Raw genomic sequence first — 21,893 nt, 5'->3', positions numbered from 1 at the left:
TGTCTATGTAAACAATATAATGTTTCAATTTTTTTACCTAATGACCTGCTTTGTTCGAAAATGATTTTTTAAAAGAATGGATCACGATGTCTACAACGCACATTTGTACGACTATCCACGTCGCTGGAATCTGTATACCGACATTGTTAAGTTTATGCAACCCCACAAATAGTTTTTCCCATCACTTTTCTGTTACCCATTTAGAACCTAGCATTTTTTAATATAATAAAAATATTTTTTAAATAATAATTGAATCTACATTTTTTTTTAAAACGTACACAGGGTTATGTGTCGTAAACTTCTGTACATTTTGAACGTATCTGCGCATGCGTTTGGGTTTCGCGCATGCGCGCCATCCACAGTGCACATTAGAACGTTTTCTATCGACCAAATACTTCATATGTTTATAAATGTATCGCTCGAACCCCAACATAAGAGGTCTAAAATCAATTCAATGGAGTATATTATTTTTTTGTATATAGTTTAGGTGCTAAGTCGTCTTAGTTCTATTTGAAGTTTTTAGGCCTTGTTTAGCTTAGCCTAGTTTAGCTTGCTAGTCGCTAAAAGAGTGACACAGATTTCTTCAACAGATATCAAGTTAAAGTGTTGAGGGACGTGGAAAAAAATGTCTTTTTTTGAGTACAAGGACCAACTTTATGGAACGACATATGACAACAAGCAGCAACGTCGACGACGGGCTGGCCTTTGCGGGATGCAGTCAAGTTTTTGTCCTCGCAGAGAAGGTTGGCTCACGTTTTCTCTTTATTTAAACCAGGGGTGTCAAACTCATTTGAGCTCAGAGGCCACGTTGTAGAAAACAAAAACTCACGGGGGCGAGTTAGTACAATACAGAGAAAGAGGGGGAAAGAAACAGAAAACGAGAGAAAAAGAAAGCGAGAAATAAAAGAGAAAAAGAGCGACAGGGAGAAACAAAGGGAAAGCCAGGAAGAGAAAGAAGTGGAAGAGAGAAAGAGAAACATGAGATAGACGGAAAGAGTGACAGGGAAAGAAAGGGAGAAAGAGACAGAGAGGGAGAGAAAGAAAGAGGAAGATAAGTGAGAGGGAAACACAGAAAGAGAAACAGAGAGAGAGGAGAAAGTGAGACATAAATAAACGGAGCAAAAACGAGAGTAATAGAAGAGAATGAAAGACAGAGCTAGAGAGATAGAAATCCGACTCCAGTGGCTTTATGGTGGCAACTGGCTTTGGAAACATCCAGTTGACATATAGAATAGAATATACCTTTATTGTCATTGTTACAAAATGGGTTAACATATTGTGACAACGAAATTGGGCATGACACTCCAGTTTCACACATTCACAGTGGGGTAAAAAACCCAAGAAGATAAAGGAACAGAGAAGACAAGGTTATGAAACAAGGAGGATAAGGTTATAGTTATAATTTACACAAAATTTACACAAGAAATGTCGGCATGTAGGATGTTACATACAGTTTGGTATCGTAAGGGTTTGTGCAATATGCATTTGGTGCAAAAATAGTCATAGTGCAAGAATAGTCAACATATGCATTTGGTGCATAAATAGTCATCATAGTGCAAAAAAAGATAGTCAACATTGTGCAAGGTGAGCAGTAAACACAGTGCAGTCAACATTGTGCAAGAAACATAGACATGAGTACCATTTACATTTGTATGAGGTAGTGTTTTTGCAAGAGTTTTTCAGTTTTTTCTGCGGTGTGTGTTTAGGGTGGTAATGGTTCTGGGGAAGAAACTGTCTCTGAGTCTGTTTGTTTTTGTTTTGTGTGACCTGTAGCGCTTGCCGGAAGGCAGCAGGTCAAAGAGGTGGTGGCCGGGGTGAGAAAAGTCCTTGATGATGTTTTCTGCTCTGTTGAGGTAGCGAGAGCAGGCAATGTCCTCCAGACTGGGCAGAGAGCAACCGACGATTTTCTGGGCTGTTTTGATGACTCTCTGTAGCGTTTTCCTGTCTGCTGCTGTGCACCCAGCATACCACACCGTAATGCAGTACGTCAGAATGCTCTCCACTGTGGCTTTGTAAAAGGACACCTGCAGCTGCTGTTTTAGATGTTTTTTCCTGAGCACTCTCAGGAAATGCAGTCGCTGCTGGGCCTTCCCTACCACCGCTCTGGTGTTTGCAGACCAGGAGAGGTCGTCGGAGATGTGCACACCCAGAAATTTGAAGGAGTGGACTCTCTCCACACAGTCTCCTTTTGTGATGAGTGGTGCTGGATTCCTGCCATATTGTCACGTTTTAAAGCGTGCTTAAGAAAATTTAGATATTTAGCCTGTGTTTTCCCCCCAAAGCAGTTTAAACAAATTTAAACTGTGCTGTGATAGAAAAAAAAATAGATTAATATAGTATGAACTGTCAATGATATCAACGTTGTAAACCTATGCAACTAGATTAACCATCTCCTGCGTTCCGAAACTAGATTTTGTTAGTATTCACATCGTACTAGACACATTGCATCACTTGTGGCAATCACATTTTCTTGAAAAATAAACTCAATGGTGATGACATTACATGCTTTGCGTTTGTGACATAGTTTGGAGTTAGGAGAGTTTCTCTGCCAGGATCTCCAGGACGATGGTGTTGAACGCACAGCTGAAGTCCAGGAAGAGCATTCTGACATAGCTCCTGTGTTTCTCTAAATGGCTCAACGCAACATGAAGAGTAATATTATCGAGTCATCAGTGAAGCGGTTTTCCCTGTGGGAAAATGGATGAGGGTCCAGTTTGAGGGCTTGAGAACTTTTCAAAGAACCTCATAACCACTGTTGTAAGTGTGACAGGCCTGTAGTCATTAAGGCCGACAACTGATTATTGGAATGGGGTTGATGGTGAAGGTAGGGTGGAATGGTAGCTTGTGACAGGAACCGGTTTAAGGTATTGAAGATTAGACAGAGGAAAGAAAAGCTACTGGACTAGTTTTATTTAGCGGTCAAATTAATGGCGGAAACACCAGAATCAAAAGTAATTATAAATAACATTGTATGTTATTAATGTATTTTTGCCTATTATTCAAAATCAATGTTTTTTTTTAACTAAATTAAGTTTTGTATACCACTAGGAGGCACTAAATATTACACTCTGTCCTTTCAAAGTGGGTTACATCTGATTCTGTGTAATCTGAAATGGGACACTGAATTTTCTCATCCATTAAGTCACCATGGCCACACTTATGATGCCCTTCAACTGGTATACTGGTAAAAGACGTCAGGAAATAAAAATCTGTGTTTGTCTTTTTGTGTTCTGCAGAAGATAATGAAGCTGTTAGTTCAGTGGAAAAGAAGCCGGCGTGGCGTCTTATTAAAGGCGAAGAGGAGGATGAAGAGCTCGCCCATGTTACAGAGGAAGCAGTGCAAGAGTCTTTTCACATTAACACTAAGGAAGAGCTAGATCTTCCTTACATAAAAGAGGAAAAAGAAGAACCTCAAGAGGAGGATGTCTGTGGTGTGCAAACAATTTTGATAGGTGAGGTTAAGAGTGAGCTGTGCAAAGAGGCGGAGCTTCCCAGCAGCAACAATTGTCAACTCTTAATAGGAAATGAAGAAGACCACTGCGGAGGACCACAATTCGATGGTCTCTTGGCTCCATTATCAGATGATGACAGCATGTCACCCTGCACGCCTCACAGTGACTATAATGAGTCTGAAGGTGAGGGGACATTTCACATTGACAAGAAACGCTGGAAATGTTCTCGTTGCGGGAAAACGCTGGCAAGTGAGAGAAATTTGAAGACACACACAAAAATTCACACTGGTGAAAAACCTTTCTCCTGCTTAGTTTGTGACCAAAGATTCTCTATGAAGGCAAATTTAAAAACACACACGCGAATCCACACTGGTGAGAAACCCTTTTCCTGCTCAGTTTGTGACCAAAGATTCTCTCAGAAAGGAGACTTGATAACCCACACAAGAATCCACACTGGTGAGAAACCCTTTTCTTGCTCAGTTTGTGGCCAACCATTTTCTCGTAAAGGGCACCTCAAAAGGCACACACAAACCCACACTGGTCTGAAACCCTTTCCCTGCTCAGTTTGTGGTAAAAGATTCTCCATGAAGGCAAACTTAAAAACACACACAAGAATCCACACTGGTGAAAAACCATTTTCCTGCTCTTTTTGTGGGCAAAGATTTTCTAAGCAGGCAAACTTAAATGCACACACAAGAATCCACACTGGTGAAAAACCATTTTCCTGCTCTGTTTGTGGTCAAAGATTCTCAAAGAAAGCAACCTTACAAACACACACACTAACCCACACTGGTGCAAAACCCTTTTCCTGCTCACTTTGTGATCATAGATTCTCTCGGAACAGAGATTTAAAAACACACACTAGAATCCACACTGGTGAGAAACCCTTTTCCTGCTCATTTTGTGGCCTAAGGTTCTCAGATCAGGATAGTTTGATTAGACACACACGAATCCACACTAGTGAGAAACCGTTTTCCTGTTCAGTCTGCGGTAAAGGTTTCTCCCGATCGTATTGGGCCAACAAACACAAATGTGCCAATGCAGTCATATAAACGTAAAGCCGTCACCCGAATTTTTTTTTTTCATTTGACGTTGTTACGACCCCAAATTTTTGAAGCACAGTTGTAATTTCCTTGCAGAAGGAATGCCATCTGTTTTATTTATTGACAATATATTCATCAAACTTGATTTTTTGTGTGACAATTAGTCGACTCCAGAGATGATGTGACATTGTGATCTTGAGGCTCACAGAAAATATTTTTAAAATAGTAATAATATTTTGCTAAATTCATTTATGACAATTTTCTTTCTTTAAAAAAATACAGTAATACTTTGTAGTATTAACACAGAAACATTTCCATACAGAGATCTTACCACAGTGTTGCAGAAATGGTGCATTCAAATTGTACAACCAAACAAAATATCAATAAAGAAAAAGACTGTAAAATCAAACATGCCAGGAGGAGAACAGAAAGTTACATAAAATGGCCAAAATGTTTGCAAATATTGTTTGTTTTAATGGCCTTCTGGTTCCGGGAAAGCTTCATTGAGACCATGTGATGTTTCATTTAACATTGGAAGGCAATGAATGACATTTTTCTACTAGTGAATTTGCATTTGTGAATGTAGAGTTTCGCTATGATGATATTTACAATAAAGGTTTCCTTTGGCTTTAACTTACATGTCTCTGAGTCATAAATGCCAAGTACAATATCTTTCCAAAATAATTGGAACCCATTGTCAATCTTATCAGCTATAAAGCGACCAATTTCAGACCAGAATTTTTTCACCTCAGGGCAGGGCTAAAGTAAAAGTAAAGTACAGTTTCCGGATCAGCGAAGCCAAATGTAGGTATAACCTCAATACCTTTGTTGAACTTTATTGCAATATGCACTTTGGCGGCGGGTTCAAGTACACCAGCACCCTAGCAAGCCAGTCACCATATTGGTTTACATGTTAATTGGTCGAAAAGGTTTTTGGTGTTTTGAGCAAAGTTTGGTAGTTTTTGTGGAGAATGCCTAGGCGCAGGTGGATGCAGCGATGGTACAACGAATGGCAAGCAACCAAAATGGGACAAACTGCCAAAAAACACAGAAGGCGACAGTGGCTTGCAAAACTATTTGCCCCCCTTGAACTTTGTGACCTTTTGCCACATTTCAGACTTCAAACATACAGATATAAAATTAATTCCTTGTGAAGAATCAACAACAAGTGGGACAAAATCATGAAGTAGAACACACTATATGGGAAATTTTAAACTTTTTTAACAAATAAAAAACCACAAAATTGGGTGTGCAAAATTATTCAGCCCGTTTAATTTTAGTGCAGCAAACTGTCCAGAAGTTCACTGAGGATCTCTGAACGATTCAATGTTGATCTAAATGACTAACGATGATAAATGGAATCCACCTGTGTGTGATCAAGTCTCTGTATAAATTCACCTGCACTGTGATAGTCTCAGAGGTATGCTTAAAGCGCAGAGAGCATCATGAAGAAATGGGTACGGCAGGCTTGCCGGATGTTATATAGGACGCTGATGACCGTCAGAAAAAACAACTGGGAAGCTTCTAAATGACTTTACGAAAAAATAAATATGTTTTTGTCCGTTTGTGTGTGCAGAAGATAATAAAGTTGTTTTTTTTCAGAAAAAAAGAAGCCGGAGTGCCGTCTCATTAAAGATGAAAAGGAAGAGATCACCAATGTTACAAAGGAAGCAAATAAAGAGTATTTTCAGACTAACAGTGAGGAGAAACTTCATTTTCTTTTCATAAAAAAAGGAAAAAGAAGAACCTCAAGAGGAGGATGTATGTTGTTTGCAAACAATTTTAATAGGTGAAGTTAAAAGTGAGCTGTGCAAAGAAGCGGAGCTTCCCAGCAGCAACGATTGTCAACTCTTAATAGGAAAGGATGAAGACCACTTCTGAGGACTACAAGTTGATGGTCTCTCGGCTCCATTTTTAGATGTTGTCAGCATGTCGCCCTGCAGGCCTCACAGTGACGACAATGAATCTGAAGGTGATGGGACATTTCACATTGACAAGAAACGCTGGAAATGGTCTCGTTGCGGGAAAACGTTGGCAAGTGAGGGAAATTTAGAGACACACACAAGAATCCACACCGGTGAAAAAACATTTTCCTGCTCTGTTTGTGGGGAAACATTTTCACATAAGGGAGTCTTAAAAGCTCACACAAGAATCCACACTGGTGAAAAACCATTTTCCTGCTCCGTTTGCGGTCAAAGATTCTCTATGAAGGGAAACTTAAAAACACACACTCTAATCCACACAGGTGAGAAACCCTTCCCGTGCTCAGTTTGCAGCAAAAGGTACTTGACGAGCAGTGACCTAAAAATACACAAAAGAATCCTCTCTGGTGAGAAACCCTTTTCCTGCTCAGTTTGTGGCCAACCATTTTCTCGTAAAGGACACCTCAAAAGACACATCCAAACCCACACTGGAGAGAAACGTTTTTCTTGCTTGGTTTGCAGCAAAAGATTCTCCCAGAAGGGAGACTTGAAAAGACACACAAGAATCCACACTGGTGAGAAACCGTTTTCCTGTTCACTTTGTGGCCAAAGATTCTCTCGGAAGAGAGATTTAGAAATACACATTAGAATCCACACTGGTGAAAAACCCCATTCCTGCTCACTTTGTGGCAAACGATTCTCTCGGATAAAACCCCTAAAAAGATACACACAAACCCATACGAATGATAAACCCTTTTCCTGCTCATCTAGTGGCCAAGGTGTTCAAAGCAGAATAGTTTAAGAAGACGCACACAAATCCACACTGGTGAAAAAACATTTTTCTATTCGCTTTGTGGTCAAAGTTACTCTCGATCGTATTCGGTGAAGAAACACAAATGTGCTGATGCAAATATATAAATGTAATTCCATCACCTAAAGATTATTTTTTTTTTAGATTTTTACAACCCAAAATACTTAATGGAATTTGCGCTGTCTTTTTTTCTATTTTTGTTTTCATTTGATTGCACAAGAAAGTGTTGTTAATGCTTTCCGTTTTATTTGGATATGTCTGTGCATGATTATTTATTTATTGTCCCGTATTTCTTTTCTTATATTTTATTTGTTTTACATTGTATCACCTTGTTTAGAATTATTTTAGGCCTGAAATGCTCTTATGCTAACTCGAGTGATTTCCAGACTGCAAGATCAAGGACATCTAGTAATAAACTCCCGATTGTAACTCAACAAAGTCTAAGTGAAATAGTGAATGCAAAACAGATGATCTTTGAGTGTTTTCTGTCACTAGAAGTTATACCTGTCAACCTCAGCCAATTCCTCCCCTTATTAATGATTTTGTAGCACTTATGATGTTCGGCAGAGAGAAGAAAAGCTACTGGACTTGTTCTAGGTTTGATAAGTTGTAAAATGGAGGAAACACCAGAGTCAAATTTAATTTGCACAAAAGTCAGCAATGAATGAACAAACATTTGACAACAATTAACACAAGTTACAGTTAAAAAATACTTAGTCACAGGATTTCGGACAGACCTAAATGCAAGACACAAGGAGACGTAAAGCGCAAATGTGATCCAACCCCAATAGGGGGCGTTTATTAAAAACCATAATGGAATTTACTAGTGATTAGGAAAAGTGGAACTGAGGCTGCTTAAGAGGAAGATTAGAGAGCAAAACTTAAAAAGGAGACTTAGGAATACCTTAATGGAGATTGTTGGAGTGGCAGATCTTGAGATGAGAAGGGAAAACTTGAGAGGGGGTCTCGATCCCATACTATGTTGATGCTTTGTCCAGGCAATTAACTGGATCTCAGAGTTCCTGTTTTTCTCCTGAGGTTATTGATGGTGTATGTCCCAATGCTGACTGTGCCTTAATGAGTTGTTTTACTTGATTGAAAACATCAGTTTAAAAAATAAGTACTGCAAGATGGACTTATTCAGTCTCGAAACCAAGGGTCTCGACGGGTCCTTTACTCATTTGCGTTAGCTAGAAGTCACAATCTGAAATTGTGTAATCGACGACGCAGTGTCTTGATGAAAGTTCAAATAAAAATAAAACGGGAATAGATCCAGACGGTGTTGTGCCTAAATTCAACTCTCTTCAAAATCTGACTCCCCTTTGGGTGAACTGTGCTTCTCAGCGCTGCATTTTTAGCAAAAACTGCTAAACTCTGACTCCCCCTCTACTGAGCTAACGACTAAAAAGTTACTTCAGGGACATACTATACCATAAGGCTATAAAAGTACACCAAATAAAGCCTACTTGTGTACTACTTGTCGTGATTGTGGATATCATAGCATTTAGCTACATTAGGTCGCCTCTGGTGTTGGTGACGTTAGCATATGTCTTAATTAACTCGTTATATAGACCAATCGCTTTTTTTTGTTTTAATCACGGTAAACAATATTCCTTAATTAACGTATAGTTCATGCGAAGGGGGGAGTCACATCTTGAAGGGGAGTCATATTTAGGACCAACACCGGGTCTACAGTGTGTACAACCAGCCACACAGATGGAAACCTGTTAAGCGGGATCATGCATTAAAGGGACACTGTGTAATATTTAGTGCCTCCAAGTAGTACAAAAACATTCATTCAGTAAAATGCAAACAAATATTGATTGGACCACAGGTATACATGAACTATCATACCAATGTTATTTTTTTATACAAAATAATGTAGATAGATAGATAGATAGATAGATAGATAGATAGATAGATACTTTATTCATCCCCGTAGGGAAATTCACACTTCCAGCAGTATCCTTGTGTTAAAAATAAAATCATAATAAAATAAAAGAAATAGAATGTGTCATAATAGTTTGCAATAGTCTTTGATCCGTGCAGCCCTTTGAGACTCTTGTGATTAAGGGCGTCACAAATAAGCATGATTTGACTTGACTGATTTGAATACACAAATACCCAATATAACGTGTTGGTATAGATATAGAGTATTTTTCTTACCGAGTTGTGCCGCCATGTTTTTCTGCCGTTTTGTTGTTTGCTGTGCCATTGGTTTTATAATACACACTGGGGCTTTAGGTTTATGCAAAAGCTAAAAAGAAATGTGATTTTTTTTTCCCCCTTATGTCCTCCTTAAAAAAAAAGTCATATTGTGTTTTAGAGATTCTTAAAGTATTGAACAAAACTTGATAAAAAAAATTTATTTGACTTTCAACATTTTTAGAACACGGCCTGGAGAGGGATGGGCACCAGGCTACACTTGCCCAAGACACACCACAGGAAATAGTGCCCTTACGACCCTAGCGGTTAAGGGGTCCACCGACCCACCGAATAGAGAGGGATGAGTGCCACCAGGCTGTGCTTGCCCACGACACTACAAGAAGTGATTCCCCGGCGACCCTGGCGGTTAACGGATTTGTGGACCGTGTAACGGGGAATGGTAAACGTCAGAACAACCTGGTCCCGACTGCGCATGCGTTGCACTAACAGCCTGGCTGGAACGGTGTTTGCTGACCCAATGTATTTAGATCGGTAGCCACAGTGCTAGAGCAATAGTGCGAATGGCTAAAAATCGTCTCAGATGAATAAAATGCCATTTCTCGTTATATGCGTTCTGCGCAAAGAAATTTTAGTACACATCAAAGCTTCTTGGCCTTGTTTAGCTTAGCCTAGCTTAGTTTGCTAGCCGCCTAGCTAAGTGACACAGAAAGACACGTCCCTCTACAGAGATCAAGTTAAAGTGTGGGGAGACGTGGAAAATGTTTTCAAGAATCAGCACAGAGTACGAGGACGGACCTAATGGAGCGACAAACATCAACGAGCAGCCATGTCAACCACGGGACGACATTTGCAGAATCCAGTCAAGTTTTTGTCCTCGCAGAGAAGGTTGGATCACGTTTTGGGTTCATTTAAACAGACGCTGAGAAAATCGCTTGTAAATAAGAACAATCCGGTAATATTGGAGAATGTGATCTTCTAAAATGTGAAGTTCCAAGTTGTGTTCACGCAAACTGTAGAATGTTAGGCTTCAAGTCGTGCTTAAGGGGGCGTTGAGAGATATTCGGGATCTTCCTAGTGGTTAAAGAACTTCATTCATAACAAATCAATTGATTTCAATATTAAGCAAAAACATGCCCTCGCAAAGGAAGATTGGTTCGCTTTGTGGGTTCATTTAAACATGCACCGATAAAATGGTTTCAAAAATATGGATGAACCCGGTCATGTCAAACATAGAACTTCTGAAAAGATAAGTTAAAAGTCTTGGAAAAGGTATTATTCTAGGCTGTAGTCGATTGCATGTTAACATGATTCATGATTCCAATTTTGGTGCATTCGAAAGCTGAAGCAACACAGTGAGTAGTGGTCGGTCCGGAATATATATAGGACAGAGTCCCAAATATAGTTTACAGTCATAGTGTTACACCGACAGACCCCCGTCTGGCTGTACGTCTCTATGGAATCCTGGATATGGAAGCTCATTAAACAATGCATGTTCACTTTTGAGACACTTTAGTATGAAAACAAACTAAACACCTGAAAACGCCAGTCAAGCTCCCAGAGCAATTTGATTGTGTGAGAGGTAGGGGTGTGTGGATCTCTGCACACATAGCACACTTCTCTAAAGACTTACATATCTTTTCTCGTTTGCAGTCATTTGTGACGTTTTTACAAAAGAACTCTGCTTACAGTTAATTTTTAAACCATTATTTAATCGAAAAATGAGCCTCAATGATCTTGAATAATTGCGGTAGGGAGACAAATTTAAAGTCTATTTGTGGATATGGAACACAGGCTCCGTTATTATTATTATTTTATAGATTTTATCTAATCATCAAACAACACAGTGAAATAAAATGCGCTGAAGAATAACCTTTTGCTTGGAGAGCAATATGGGCAATTTTGTCTTAAAAAAATGTGTGGCTGTTCCCAGAAAAAAAATATATTTTGCTTTCATGACTCTTTGAGCCAAACAGGTTCCTGACCCCTGCTTTAGGGTGTCCAGCTTTTTCTTTTCTGTTTTGTTTTTCGAAAGCAGGTTCAACAAATTGAAACGCTGACTCAAATACGACTTGTTGAGCCATCAAGTAGTCATGTCAACATGTAAGCTGATGGCTCATTTTATTATCCTCTTCATCCAGGAGGCTTGTATGGGTCCCCTAACACACCATTAAGAAAATAAATGATTTTGTTTTTTGTGTTTTGCAGACAACCTTGAATCTGTTTGTCATAAGGAAAAGAGGCCGGTGAACCCGCACATTAAAGATGAAGAAGACGAGGCAGAGATCACCCATGTTAAAGAAGAAGCAGAGCACGAGTCTTCTAACGTTAACAAAGAGGAGGAACTATTCCATCCTCGCATGAGAGAGGGGAAAGAAGAGCCTCTTTTCATCAAAAAGGAGGATTTCTGCGAGTTGCCATTTAATGTTGTCATTGCGATGGATGGAGATCAAAGTGAGATGAGAAGGGGGGCGCAGCTTCACAGCACCAAAATTTATCATCTCTTAACAGAAGGTGAAGGAGACCACTGCAGAGGATCACAAGTAGACAGCTTCTTGGCTCCATTATCAGATAATAACAGCATGTCCCCTTACATGCCTCACTATAACAGCTACGGTAGTACCAATGTGACTGATGGGACAATTCTCATTGACAACAGAAACTGGGAATGTTCTCAAAGTGGAGAAACGTTAGCTAGTAAGCAGCATTTTAAAGAACACATCAAACAACATCTAGGTGAGAAACTGTTTCCCTGCTCAGTTTGTGGCCAAACATTCACTCGGGAGGGACACTTGAAAACACACACGAGAATCCACACTGGTGAAAAACCCTTTTCCTGCTCAGTTTGCTCTAAAACATTTTCACAGAAGGGAAACTTAAAAAAACACACAACAATCCACACAAATAAGAAACCTATATCCTGTTCAGTTTGTGGTCAGATATTCTTTCAGAAGAGAGAATTTAAAACACACATAAGAATCCACACTGGTAAAAAGCCCTTTTCCTGTTTATTTTGTGGCCTAGGATTCTCCCACAAGAGAGACTTGAAAACACACACAAGAATCCACACTGGTGAGAAACCCTTTTCCTGCTCAGTTTGTGGCCAACGATTTTCTCAAAAAGGAAACTTAAAAAGACACACTAAAACCCACACTGATGAGAGGCCTTTTTCCTGCTTAGTCTGTGACAGAAGATTCTCTCAGAAGATTGCCTTAAAAACACACACACTAAGCCACACTGGTGAAAAACCTTTTACCTGCTCTGTTTGCGGTCATGGATTCTCTCGTAAGGTACACTTAAAAAGACACACACAAAGCCACACCGGTGAGAAACATTTCCCCTGCTCCATTTGCGGTCAAAGGTTCTCTCAGAAGGAAGACTTGAAAAAACACACAAGAATCCACACAGGCGAGAAACCCTTTTCCTGCTCAGTTTGTTTCAAAACATTCTCACAGAAAGGGCACTTGAAAACACACACAGTAATCCATACTGGTGAGAAACCATTTTCCTGCTTATTTTGTTGCAAATCATTCTCTCGGAAGGTACACTTAAACATACACACACTAATCCACACTGGTGAGAAACCGTTTCCCTGCTCTGTTTGTGGCAAAGGATTTTCAACCAACGGAGACCTAAATTTTCATACAAGAATTCACACCGGTGAAAAACCCTTTTCCTGCTCACAATGTGGAAAAAGATTTTCTCGGAAATCGCTCTTAAAAACACACACACAAACTCATAATGGTGAAAAACCCTACTCCTGAAAGTTTTTCTGACAACATGTTCTGTCAGTGTTGCTGTGTCAAATCACAGACATTTGTTTGTGAAAAACACATTAGCCCCCTTGTGATTTTGTGAAGCTGCGTCCACAAATGTTGTGTCCACGAATGCCAGATATTGCATGAGATTAAAAATGTGAATCTATGTCAGTCTGGTTTAGATGTGTGCCATTTTGTTGAAAGAGAAAGTCTATGTTTCCTTGATGCTTTTGGTCTGATTTTGAAATGTCTGAATTGCTTTAAATGCATCTGAAAGCTTGCTAAATGCTGACAATGGTTACGCTCCTGTTGGTGACCCCAGAGACTTGTGCTTTCCCATTGACAGGTTTCTCCGCACTGACAGATTTTAATAATATTATTGAATAACCATTCTGTGTTATAAATCTCTATATATATTTCCAATGACCTGCTTGAGTTGCTGTTAATCATTGAAACTGCCCATTTGTCATCCTTAAATTTGTTGTGTATTTGGGGGTCACAATTAACATAGTCTTGGATTTCTTAAGTCTGCATATTTGATTGGTAAATATTGATAATGCAACAAGGAAAAATACTAATGGCTCCAGGACTTGCCAATTTATTGAAAGACAAGTATGTTAATCATGTATTAAATGCTGTATTTTTACATTATTTAAATTGTTTTGTAAAATGAATAATTTTACTGATCGTAAAGAAATATTTTTACACAAAACTTGTGTGTGTGCTACTTGGAAACAATGTAAATAAAATAATTTTTGCCATTTTTGTTTGCTCAAATAGAGTTTAAAGGGACATCGAATATCAACACCTTCTCTTATTTTAATTTAAGTGGTTCATTCCACTCAACATTTTTAGAACACATAAATATCTGTTGTAAACTGACTCTATGCAGGTGTATACAGGCGGGGTGAAAACAAACAGACACAGATGTACCAGGATTTGGCTTGGCAGTGCCAGAAAAAGAAGTAGCTATAGGCAGAAGAAGTGATTGGCTGAGGGTGTACAGTGCCAAGATGGCAATAAAGAGGGTGAAATTACATAAAAGCACATAAAAAGGCGAGATACGGATCGTGTTCAAGACCATGGTTCTCGGCCGGAAAATGGTGGCATACTCTTTCTGGTTTGGGAGGAGTTCAAGTATCTCTGAGTTTTGTTCACAAGTGAGAGTAGGATAGAACGTGATACTGACAGATGAATCGGTGCAACGTATCCCATCATGGTGAAGAAGCTGAACTGAAAGGCAAATCTCTCGATTCACCGGTCGATTTATGTTCCTACCCTCACCTATTGTCATGAACTGTGGGTCATGACCGAAAGAACAAGAATAAGCGACTGAAATTAGTTTCCTCTGCTGGGTGGCTTGGCTTTCCCTTAGAGATAGTGCGAGAAGTTTGGTTATCCGGGAGGAACATAGTATAGAGCCGCTGCCCCTCCGTATTGAGAGGCGCCAGCTGAGGTGGCCTTATCTGTTAATGTAGCTTTAGTCTCACCTCCCTCAGGGCGTGTTCCGGGAGTGTTCCAACTGAAGGAGTCGCTGCGGATGACTCAGGAGATGCTGGAGAGACTGCGACCCTAGGCTAGGAGATCCCGTTGGATAAGCTGGTTGAAGTGGTTGGGGATATGGAGGTCTGGAAATCAATATTTATGGACTTTTTAAAAGACTTGAAGGACACAAGAATCCGTAATGATAAGAAACAGAATTTTTTTTTGCCGCATACTCTCCTTAAAATTGAGTTAGATGATGTTTTTAAGGTAAAACAAACAGTTTTTCAATATAAAAAATATTCGACTCAACGTTTTCAGAAGACGTAAAACGGGTCATGTGTCGTAAATTTCCTGTAAACCTTCTCTCCTCTGCGCATGCGCTCATGTCTTGCGCACCGACTTCGTATCTGGAACGTAGAGAACTGACCCTGTTCACTAAATGTTTTTAAAAGTTGTCGCTACATTGGTAGGATCTCAACTCCAGACGTCAAAACAATTTCAAGGGATATTTGTGTTTGCTGTATGTTGTGTTTATATTGTATTATAGTTTCTCTTAGCTTGCTAGCCGCTACGAACGCGAAGCAGAGCGACACATTCCTCAACAAAGATCAACTTTAAGTGTTTCCGAAGTGGAAAATGTCTTCAAGAATAAGTGTGGAGTACGAGGGCGATCTTTGTGTAGCGACAACGGACAACGAGCATCAATTTCGAGGAGGAGGTTGGCTCACTTTTTGGCTTCTTTTAAACGGACGCTGAGAAAACTAATTGCTTCCCCCCCAAAAAATTGGAATTTCTAAAATGTCAAGCTCTAAAGTGTGGTCAAGCTACTTGCAATATTTTAAGCTTAAATCGAGGATTAGAACTGTCTTTATTGTCAATGTTAACAACTGAAGACCGTACTGTACATGAAGTTTATTAGTTTTCACCATAAAACGAGGAGTAACAGGCTCAGAGACGGCTTCTTCCCCAGGGCCATCACCACCCTAAACAAGCGTGCAAAACCATGAAAATAAAAATATGTTTGGGATTTTTGTTGTTGTTGGTGCTAAATGTTTATTATTGCTGCAAAATGTTATTGCATTTCTTTTCACTTCACTACGTTTAAGATGCACTATTCTTTCATTCAAATCAAATGTTTTCTTAGAGCACTTTTCAATCATTAAATTGCTACTCAAAGCGCTGTATAAAATGTTCAGTGTACAATAAAACAATGGAATCCTCTCCTTTATCCCCACACAATAACCCGAAACACGTAATACACACAATGGTTACAATACTAAAAAACAAAACAAAATGAATAGTAATAGAAACAAAAAATGATCATGGCAAGGCAGAGACAAACTAACCATGCGAGGAGAGGGATCTGAGGGAGGCGGATGCACAGTGATAGGGATGGCAGCAGATGGCCTCAGAATTTTCAGCAATTAAACCACACCCTACCAGTGTGGGTCCCCAAAGTGAGAAAAGACTGAAATTATAAATAATAAAAGTGCGGAACAAAAACATAAAAATGTGATGTAAAAAGTAAAGTATATTAGAGTAAAAGTTTAAGAGTTGAACAAATCAAACTAAAATGATCACTCAAAAGACATATTTAAAAGTAGGTCTCCAGCCTCCTTTTGAAAATGTCAAGGGTCTTTGCAGACCTGATGCCCTCCGGCAGACTGTTTCATAGGTGAGGACCAAAGTGGCTGAATGCTGCTTAACCTTTAGTGCAGGTCCTTACCCTAGGAATGGTCAACAAACCACTGCCAGATGACCTCGGGGACCACCAAGGCTGATATAATAAAAGCAAATCAGACAGATAGGATGACCAGAGACCGCTAAGATATTTAAAAACTAGTAAAAGCACCTTAAAATCGATCTTGAAACACACGGGGAGCCAATACAGCAATTTTTGAACTGGTGTTATGTGACCCCGGCTCCCATTGTGATTCTTGTAGTAGCTGCAAGCTGGCAAGGTTCTTTTTGGTAAGACTGGAGAGCAGGGCATTACAATAATCCAAACGAGGAGATATAAAAGCATGCATCAGCACCTCTGTTTGTCTGAGGGAGAAATGGTCAGACTCTGGCTATATTCTTGAGATAATTAAAACGAATTATCGTTACATTTTTGATATGTTGGATAAAATTGAGCTCGGAGTCAAAAGTACTATCAAAATTTTTAACACAGTCCAACGGTTTAAAATATCGCAGTTTGGGTAAAGGTTTCTCTCTATGACATTCAGGACCAATGCCTAAGACCTCTGTTTGTCTTGGTTGAGCTGTCGGAAGTTCGATGCCATCCAACATTTTTAACAGGACGGTCTCTCTACTGTCATAGATCCTAAAACAAGACTGAAATTTTCTAAAATGCAGTTTTCTTCACTGGTGACAAAGCCTTTTCTTGCTCAGTTTGTAACAAAAGTTTCTCATACAACAGAAACCTAAAATCACATGCAATTATGCACACTGGTGAGAAATCCTTTTCCTGCTCAGTTTGTTCCAAATCATTTGCTAGGAAAGTACAATTAAACACACACACACACAGAGACACACACACACACACACGTCCACACCTATGAGAAACCATTTTTCTGCTCAGTTTGTGGTCAAAGATTCTCTCAAAAGGAAAACTTAAATGCACAGACGAAAACCCGCTCTGGTGAAAAACCTTATCCTGCTCAGTCTGTTTCAAAACATTCTTTCGTAAGGGAATCTTGAAAACACACTCAAGAATCCACACTGGTGAAAATATATATATAAAAATTTATATATATTGTTGAATTTGGTACACGTAAAAAGACATCAAGGAACTGAATAAACATGTTTGTGTTTTGCAGATTATACAGAAACTGGTAGTCCTAAGGAGGACAAGCCAGAGCTCCCCCATATTAAAGAGGAAGAGGACAATGAAGAGATCCCCCACTTTAAAGAGGAAACAGAGCAGGGGTCTCTTTACATAGAAAAAGAGGAGTACCCTCACCACCCTTGCATGACAGAGGAGAAAGAAACCCCCTTTATCAAAGAGGAGGAGGATATCCGCAAGTTGCCGTCCATTTTGCGGGTTGAAGATAAACGTGACATGAGCAGAGGATCACTGCTTCTTAGCAGCAGCATTTGTCAACTTTTAACAAAAGGAGATGAAGACAACTCGAGAGAATCGAAAGGAGACTGCTTCCTAGCTCCACTATCGGATCCTGACTGTACCTCACCAGCCGCGCCTCCAAATGACAATAAGCGTGTAAGCGATGAGGCCTTCCATATTGAAAGCCAAAGCTGGAAATGTTGTCATTGTGACGATATGTTTGCAAATAAGCGGAGTTTAAAACAACACATGAAACTACATCCTGGTGAGAAACGTTTTTTCTGCTTAGTTTGTAGCAAAAGATTCTCTCGTAGCCATCAGTTACAAGTACACTCACGAACGCATACTGGAGAAAAACCTTTTTCCTGCTCAGTTTGTGGCAAAACATTTACTCAGAAAGCACACTTAGAATCTCATACAGCCACCCACAATGGCGAAAAACCCTTTCCCTGCTCAGAATGTGGCAAAAGATTTTGTCATAGGCAAGCACTGGAAGTACACTCAAGATCCCACACTGGTGAAAAACCCTATTCCTGCTCAGTTTGTGGCAAAACATTCTCTATTAGGAAAAACTTTATAACACACTCAAGAGCCCACACTGATGAGAAACCTTTTTCATGTTCGGTTTGTGGCAAAAGTTTCTTATGCAGGGAATACTTAAATAGACACGCAAGAACCCATACTTGTGAGAAACCTTTTTTTTGCCCAATCTGTGACCATAGGTTCTCAGATAAGGCTCAAATCAAAATACACACGAAAGCTCACACTGGTGGGAATCCCTTTTACTGCTCTATTTGTGGCCAAAGATTCTCCCGTAAGCCAGCGTTACGATTACACACAAGAACGCACACTGGTGAGAAACCTTATGCATGCTCATATTGTGGCAAGAAATTCACTTAGAAGGGTAACATGAAGACTCACGTGAGAATCCACACTGGTGGGAAATAATTTAACTGTTATTTTATTTAATGATCTCGGATTATTTAAAAAAAAGCATGGCCTCGCCTCTCTTTGCTACTATAATTTGTGGCATAATCAGCCTTGTTCCTTTCAGTTAAATGTCTTTCTTTATGTGCGACTGTATGACCTTTTTGCCAGCACGGGCTGCCATATTGTTGGTTAAATTGGTCTCAGCTTATGGTGGTGTGTCTATTTTTAGTTTAGTGAATCCCGTATAAATTGTGTGCATGACTGGATTGCATAACTCAGGGGTGTCAAACAGGCGGCCCGCGAGACAACGCTAAGAGAAGCACAAGAGAAAAATGAGCTTCCGGTTGAAATATGTCCACTTGATATTGCCAAAGCCAGGTGCCTCTCACAAAGACTGTACTTGTATTTCTCTCTCTCTTCCTCCCTTTTTCTCACTCTATCTTTGTCTTTCACTCTCACTGTCTCTCTTTTTCTCTTTCTTTGTTCCTCTGTCTCTTTCTCTGTGTCTTTTTACTAGCTCTCTCTTCCTTTCTTCATTTTCTCTCTTTTTTCTATCATTCTCTCTCTTTTGCTTTCCCCTTCTCTCTTTCTGTCATTTTCTTTTCTTTCATTCTCTTTCTATTTCTCTTTGGATTTCTCCGTTTCTCCCTCTCTGACTATTTCTCTTTTTATCTCTTTTGTTTCTCACACACTCTCTCTCACTCCCTCGCTCTCTTTCTCCCTCTCTCTCTCTTTCTCCTTTTCTCTCTTTTTTGTCCCACCCTCACTCTTTTTCTCTCTTTTTCTTTCTCATTTTCTTTCTCTCTAATCTATCAGGCCGGCCCCCGAGAGAATGTTTATTCTATGGAGTTGCCCCCAAGTTAAAATGAGTTTGACACCCCTGGCATAATTTATGAGAAATCTTGGACTTCAGAAGGGACGACGTGAAACTGCCAGTGATGATGAGTAAATTGCAAACCTGTTCTGATTGTTTCGGGGTTCATTTAATAATATTAAAGTGACATGTAATATCTTGTTAAGTTGTTTTTGTTATTTATTTAAACTGATGAATTATTCCTTTCAATCTTATGGTCCAATATTGGGGTCACGGTTTCCATGTTTTTGTCTAGTTATGTTTTCTCTTTCTTCAAAATTAATTGAACATTATTGTTATTGCAACAAGGGCAACTGCTTTAAGACTTGCAAATATAGCGAAAAAGTATATTAATTGTGTTTTTTTTTACATTCTTAATATCCTTATTAAAACGATTATATTTATCATACCATAGAGCAGAAACAGGCTTGTATTACTTTGAATCTATATGTAATATATATTATATATATATATATATATTTGCCAATATTGTCTGTGGTACCGATTTCTTCAAATAAAGTAAAATGATCACTCAAAAGACATATTTAAAAGTAGGTCTCCAGCCTCCTTTTGAAAATGTCAAGGGTCTTTGCAGACCTGATGCCCTCCGGCAGAAACCTTTTATCTGCTCAGTGTGGAGTAAAACCAGTGGTTAGTGCGGGACAGTTCTATGGTAATGGGTTCAAATCCAGCAACCAGCCTTCCTGCGGAGAGTTTACATGTTTTCCCTATGCTTGTGTGTGTTTACTCTGGACACTCTGGTTTACTCCCACATTCAAAAAATTTGCATGTCAGGTTATTGGCCGGTTCAAATTGTCCCTAAGTGTGAATGGGCGAGTGAGTTGTCTGTCTCTGTGTGCCCTGCGACTGGCTGGCAACCGGTTCAGGGTGTCCCCTGCCTACTGCCCGAAGATTACTGGGATGGGCTCCAGCACCCCCACGGCCCTACTGAGGATACGTGGTGCAGATGATGGATGGAGATAAATACATACACACACACACATATTATATCTCTCTCTCTATATATATATACTAGTATATATAAATATATATATACTGATGATCAAAATTAGAGAACAACTTATAAAAAATTGAATAATTTTGGTATAATACCATCTCCACTGTTCCACAATTAATATATGTACAGTATGTATATACCAGAGGTATATCCTTGCATTAACATCCTTGCATTCTTGACTCTTTCTGGAAGATTGATACAGAGGAGGGAATTTCAAGCCTCCTCGCTCAACCCAACCGATGTGTTGCAACACCTGTCATTAGATCATTAGGTGACTGAACCCCCCCCAGTTCTAACCCCTAATGCCAAGTGCCAAGCAGGGAAGCAACAGCTACTGTACCAATGTTATAAGTCTTAGTTATGACTCAGACGAGGCTCAATCTGGTTTGAAATAACACCACCTGTACTGTACAACAGTTAAATGGCATTTTATTGTGTCTAAATCATGGTTGCTCAGTGTTCATTTTACCTCTGAAAAGTGATGGGTCCCGGGGACTCGCATGCTCAAAAATCTTTGGGTCCCAACAGAGATCTATGGGTCCCCAAAATTTAGTGTGCTCCATGCCCTTACAAAGTGTCGTATTTTCCCTTACAAAATACAAAGACATCTTTTTTTAAAAACATGTTTATGTAGTTTAACATGTTATATTGTACATGTGTTTCCTTATATTGTCATGTCCAGCATGGTCACCATGGCGACAGGCTGGCCCCGCCCCCTGGGCACCAGCTGAAGCAGATCAGCTAACTTACGTGTGTGCTACTTAAGGGTGGGTTGTGGGTTTTGCGGGGGCTGGCTCATTGCATTTTCTGATTTGCATTTTCTGTCCGCATTTCCCGTTCTGTTTTGCTCTGTCCTGTTTTGTTTGAGTTGGAAGAAACCTGTGTTTGCACGTTTTTGTTAAAGCCTGTTTGTTCTGTCTTGTCCCTGAGTTTTGGACGACTTTTATTTTGGTAAATAAAAGTTTTGATCGTCAACGCAATTGAGTTCTACCTTCCTGCCTCCTGCCTCCGTTCTGGTCCGGTTCACCTCGTGACATATATAATATATATTGTTAATGAACATTTTGTTGTGAGGCACTAAGTTGCTCGACATGAATGAGGTTTATTATAAAAAACGTTCAAAAATGAAATCGCTTGGACGTTCACTGTAGAAGGAAAAAATACATGCAAATATAATTAAGCAGAATAATACTCAAATTATTAATTCATTTTCTGCATTAAATTATTGTTGGTAATATACTGATTAAAAGGGATCACCACAATCTGTCTTTTTTCATTTTCTCCTTTTATACTTCCTTTTTTTCTTAACTTCTTTATACAATATAATCATTCGTAATATAATGCATCAAAGCAAGTGAGCCGTTTGAGAGCCGGCTCTCTTTAATGAGTTG

At 39.4% G+C, this 21,893-nt stretch overlaps 3 protein-coding genes across 7 annotated transcripts; all 3 read left to right on the top strand.

The window, feature by feature from the left end:
- Positions 1-359: 359 nt before the first annotated feature.
- LOC148347296 (uncharacterized) lies at positions 360-9,717 on the top strand. Of its 5 annotated transcripts, XM_088323341.1 has the most exons (4): positions 360-743; positions 3,237-3,452; positions 3,522-3,635; positions 6,098-6,427. In XM_088323341.1, exons 1-4 carry the CDS (start codon positions 626-628, stop codon positions 6,286-6,288), a joined length of 639 nt encoding a protein of 212 aa, XP_088179467.1. In that variant the 5' UTR covers positions 360-625; the 3' UTR covers positions 6,289-6,427. The 5 variants fall into 5 exon arrangements, with proteins under 5 accessions (XP_088179467.1, XP_088179468.1, XP_088179466.1 ...); XM_088323342.1 differs by lacking the exon at positions 6,098-6,427 and adding an exon at positions 9,618-9,717 and having other exon boundaries at positions 3,237-3,635; XM_088323340.1 differs by having other exon boundaries at positions 3,237-3,635.
- A 146-nt stretch (positions 9,718-9,863) lies between these two features.
- LOC148347295 (uncharacterized) lies at positions 9,864-13,554 on the top strand. Its single transcript, XM_088323322.1, has 2 exons — positions 9,864-10,279; positions 11,600-13,554. The coding sequence occupies exons 1-2, from the start codon at positions 10,153-10,155 to the stop codon at positions 13,153-13,155; spliced, it is 1,683 nt and encodes a 560-aa protein (XP_088179448.1). The 5' UTR covers positions 9,864-10,152; the 3' UTR covers positions 13,156-13,554.
- A 1,716-nt stretch (positions 13,555-15,270) lies between these two features.
- On the top strand, positions 15,271-18,679 carry LOC148347294 (uncharacterized). The gene is made up of 2 exons (XM_088324251.1): positions 15,271-15,352; positions 17,457-18,679. The coding sequence occupies exons 1-2, from the start codon at positions 15,271-15,273 to the stop codon at positions 18,599-18,601; spliced, it is 1,227 nt and encodes a 408-aa protein (XP_088180377.1). The 3' UTR covers positions 18,602-18,679.
- Positions 18,680-21,893: the final 3,214 nt, after the last annotated feature.

Source organism: Urocampus carinirostris, chromosome 19 (assembly GCF_059441175.1).
Source record: "Urocampus carinirostris isolate Australia breed hairy pipefish chromosome 19, RoL_Ucar_1.0, whole genome shotgun sequence".
Classification (NCBI taxonomy): Eukaryota; Metazoa; Chordata; class Actinopteri; order Syngnathiformes; family Syngnathidae; genus Urocampus; species Urocampus carinirostris.
The sequence above is the reverse complement of the archived record's forward strand: the minus strand, read 5'-3'. Positions and strand labels throughout refer to the sequence as shown.

Coding starts and splice junctions, on each gene's coding strand:
- LOC148347296 (XM_088323338.1), top strand. CDS start 626: ATGTCTTTTTTTGAGTACAAGGACCAACTTTATGGAACGACATATGAC. Junction 744..3,236: donor TTTTTGTCCTCGCAGAGAAG/GTTGGCTCACGT, acceptor TGTGTTCTGCAG/AAGATAATGAAGCTGTTAGT.
- LOC148347295 (XM_088323322.1), top strand. CDS start 10,153: ATGTTTTCAAGAATCAGCACAGAGTACGAGGACGGACCTAATGGAGCG. Junction 10,280..11,599: donor TTTTTGTCCTCGCAGAGAAG/GTTGGATCACGT, acceptor TGTGTTTTGCAG/ACAACCTTGAATCTGTTTGT.
- LOC148347294 (XM_088324251.1), top strand. CDS start 15,271: ATGTCTTCAAGAATAAGTGTGGAGTACGAGGGCGATCTTTGTGTAGCG. Junction 15,353..17,456: donor GCATCAATTTCGAGGAGGAG/GTTGGCTCACTT, acceptor TGTGTTTTGCAG/ATTATACAGAAACTGGTAGT.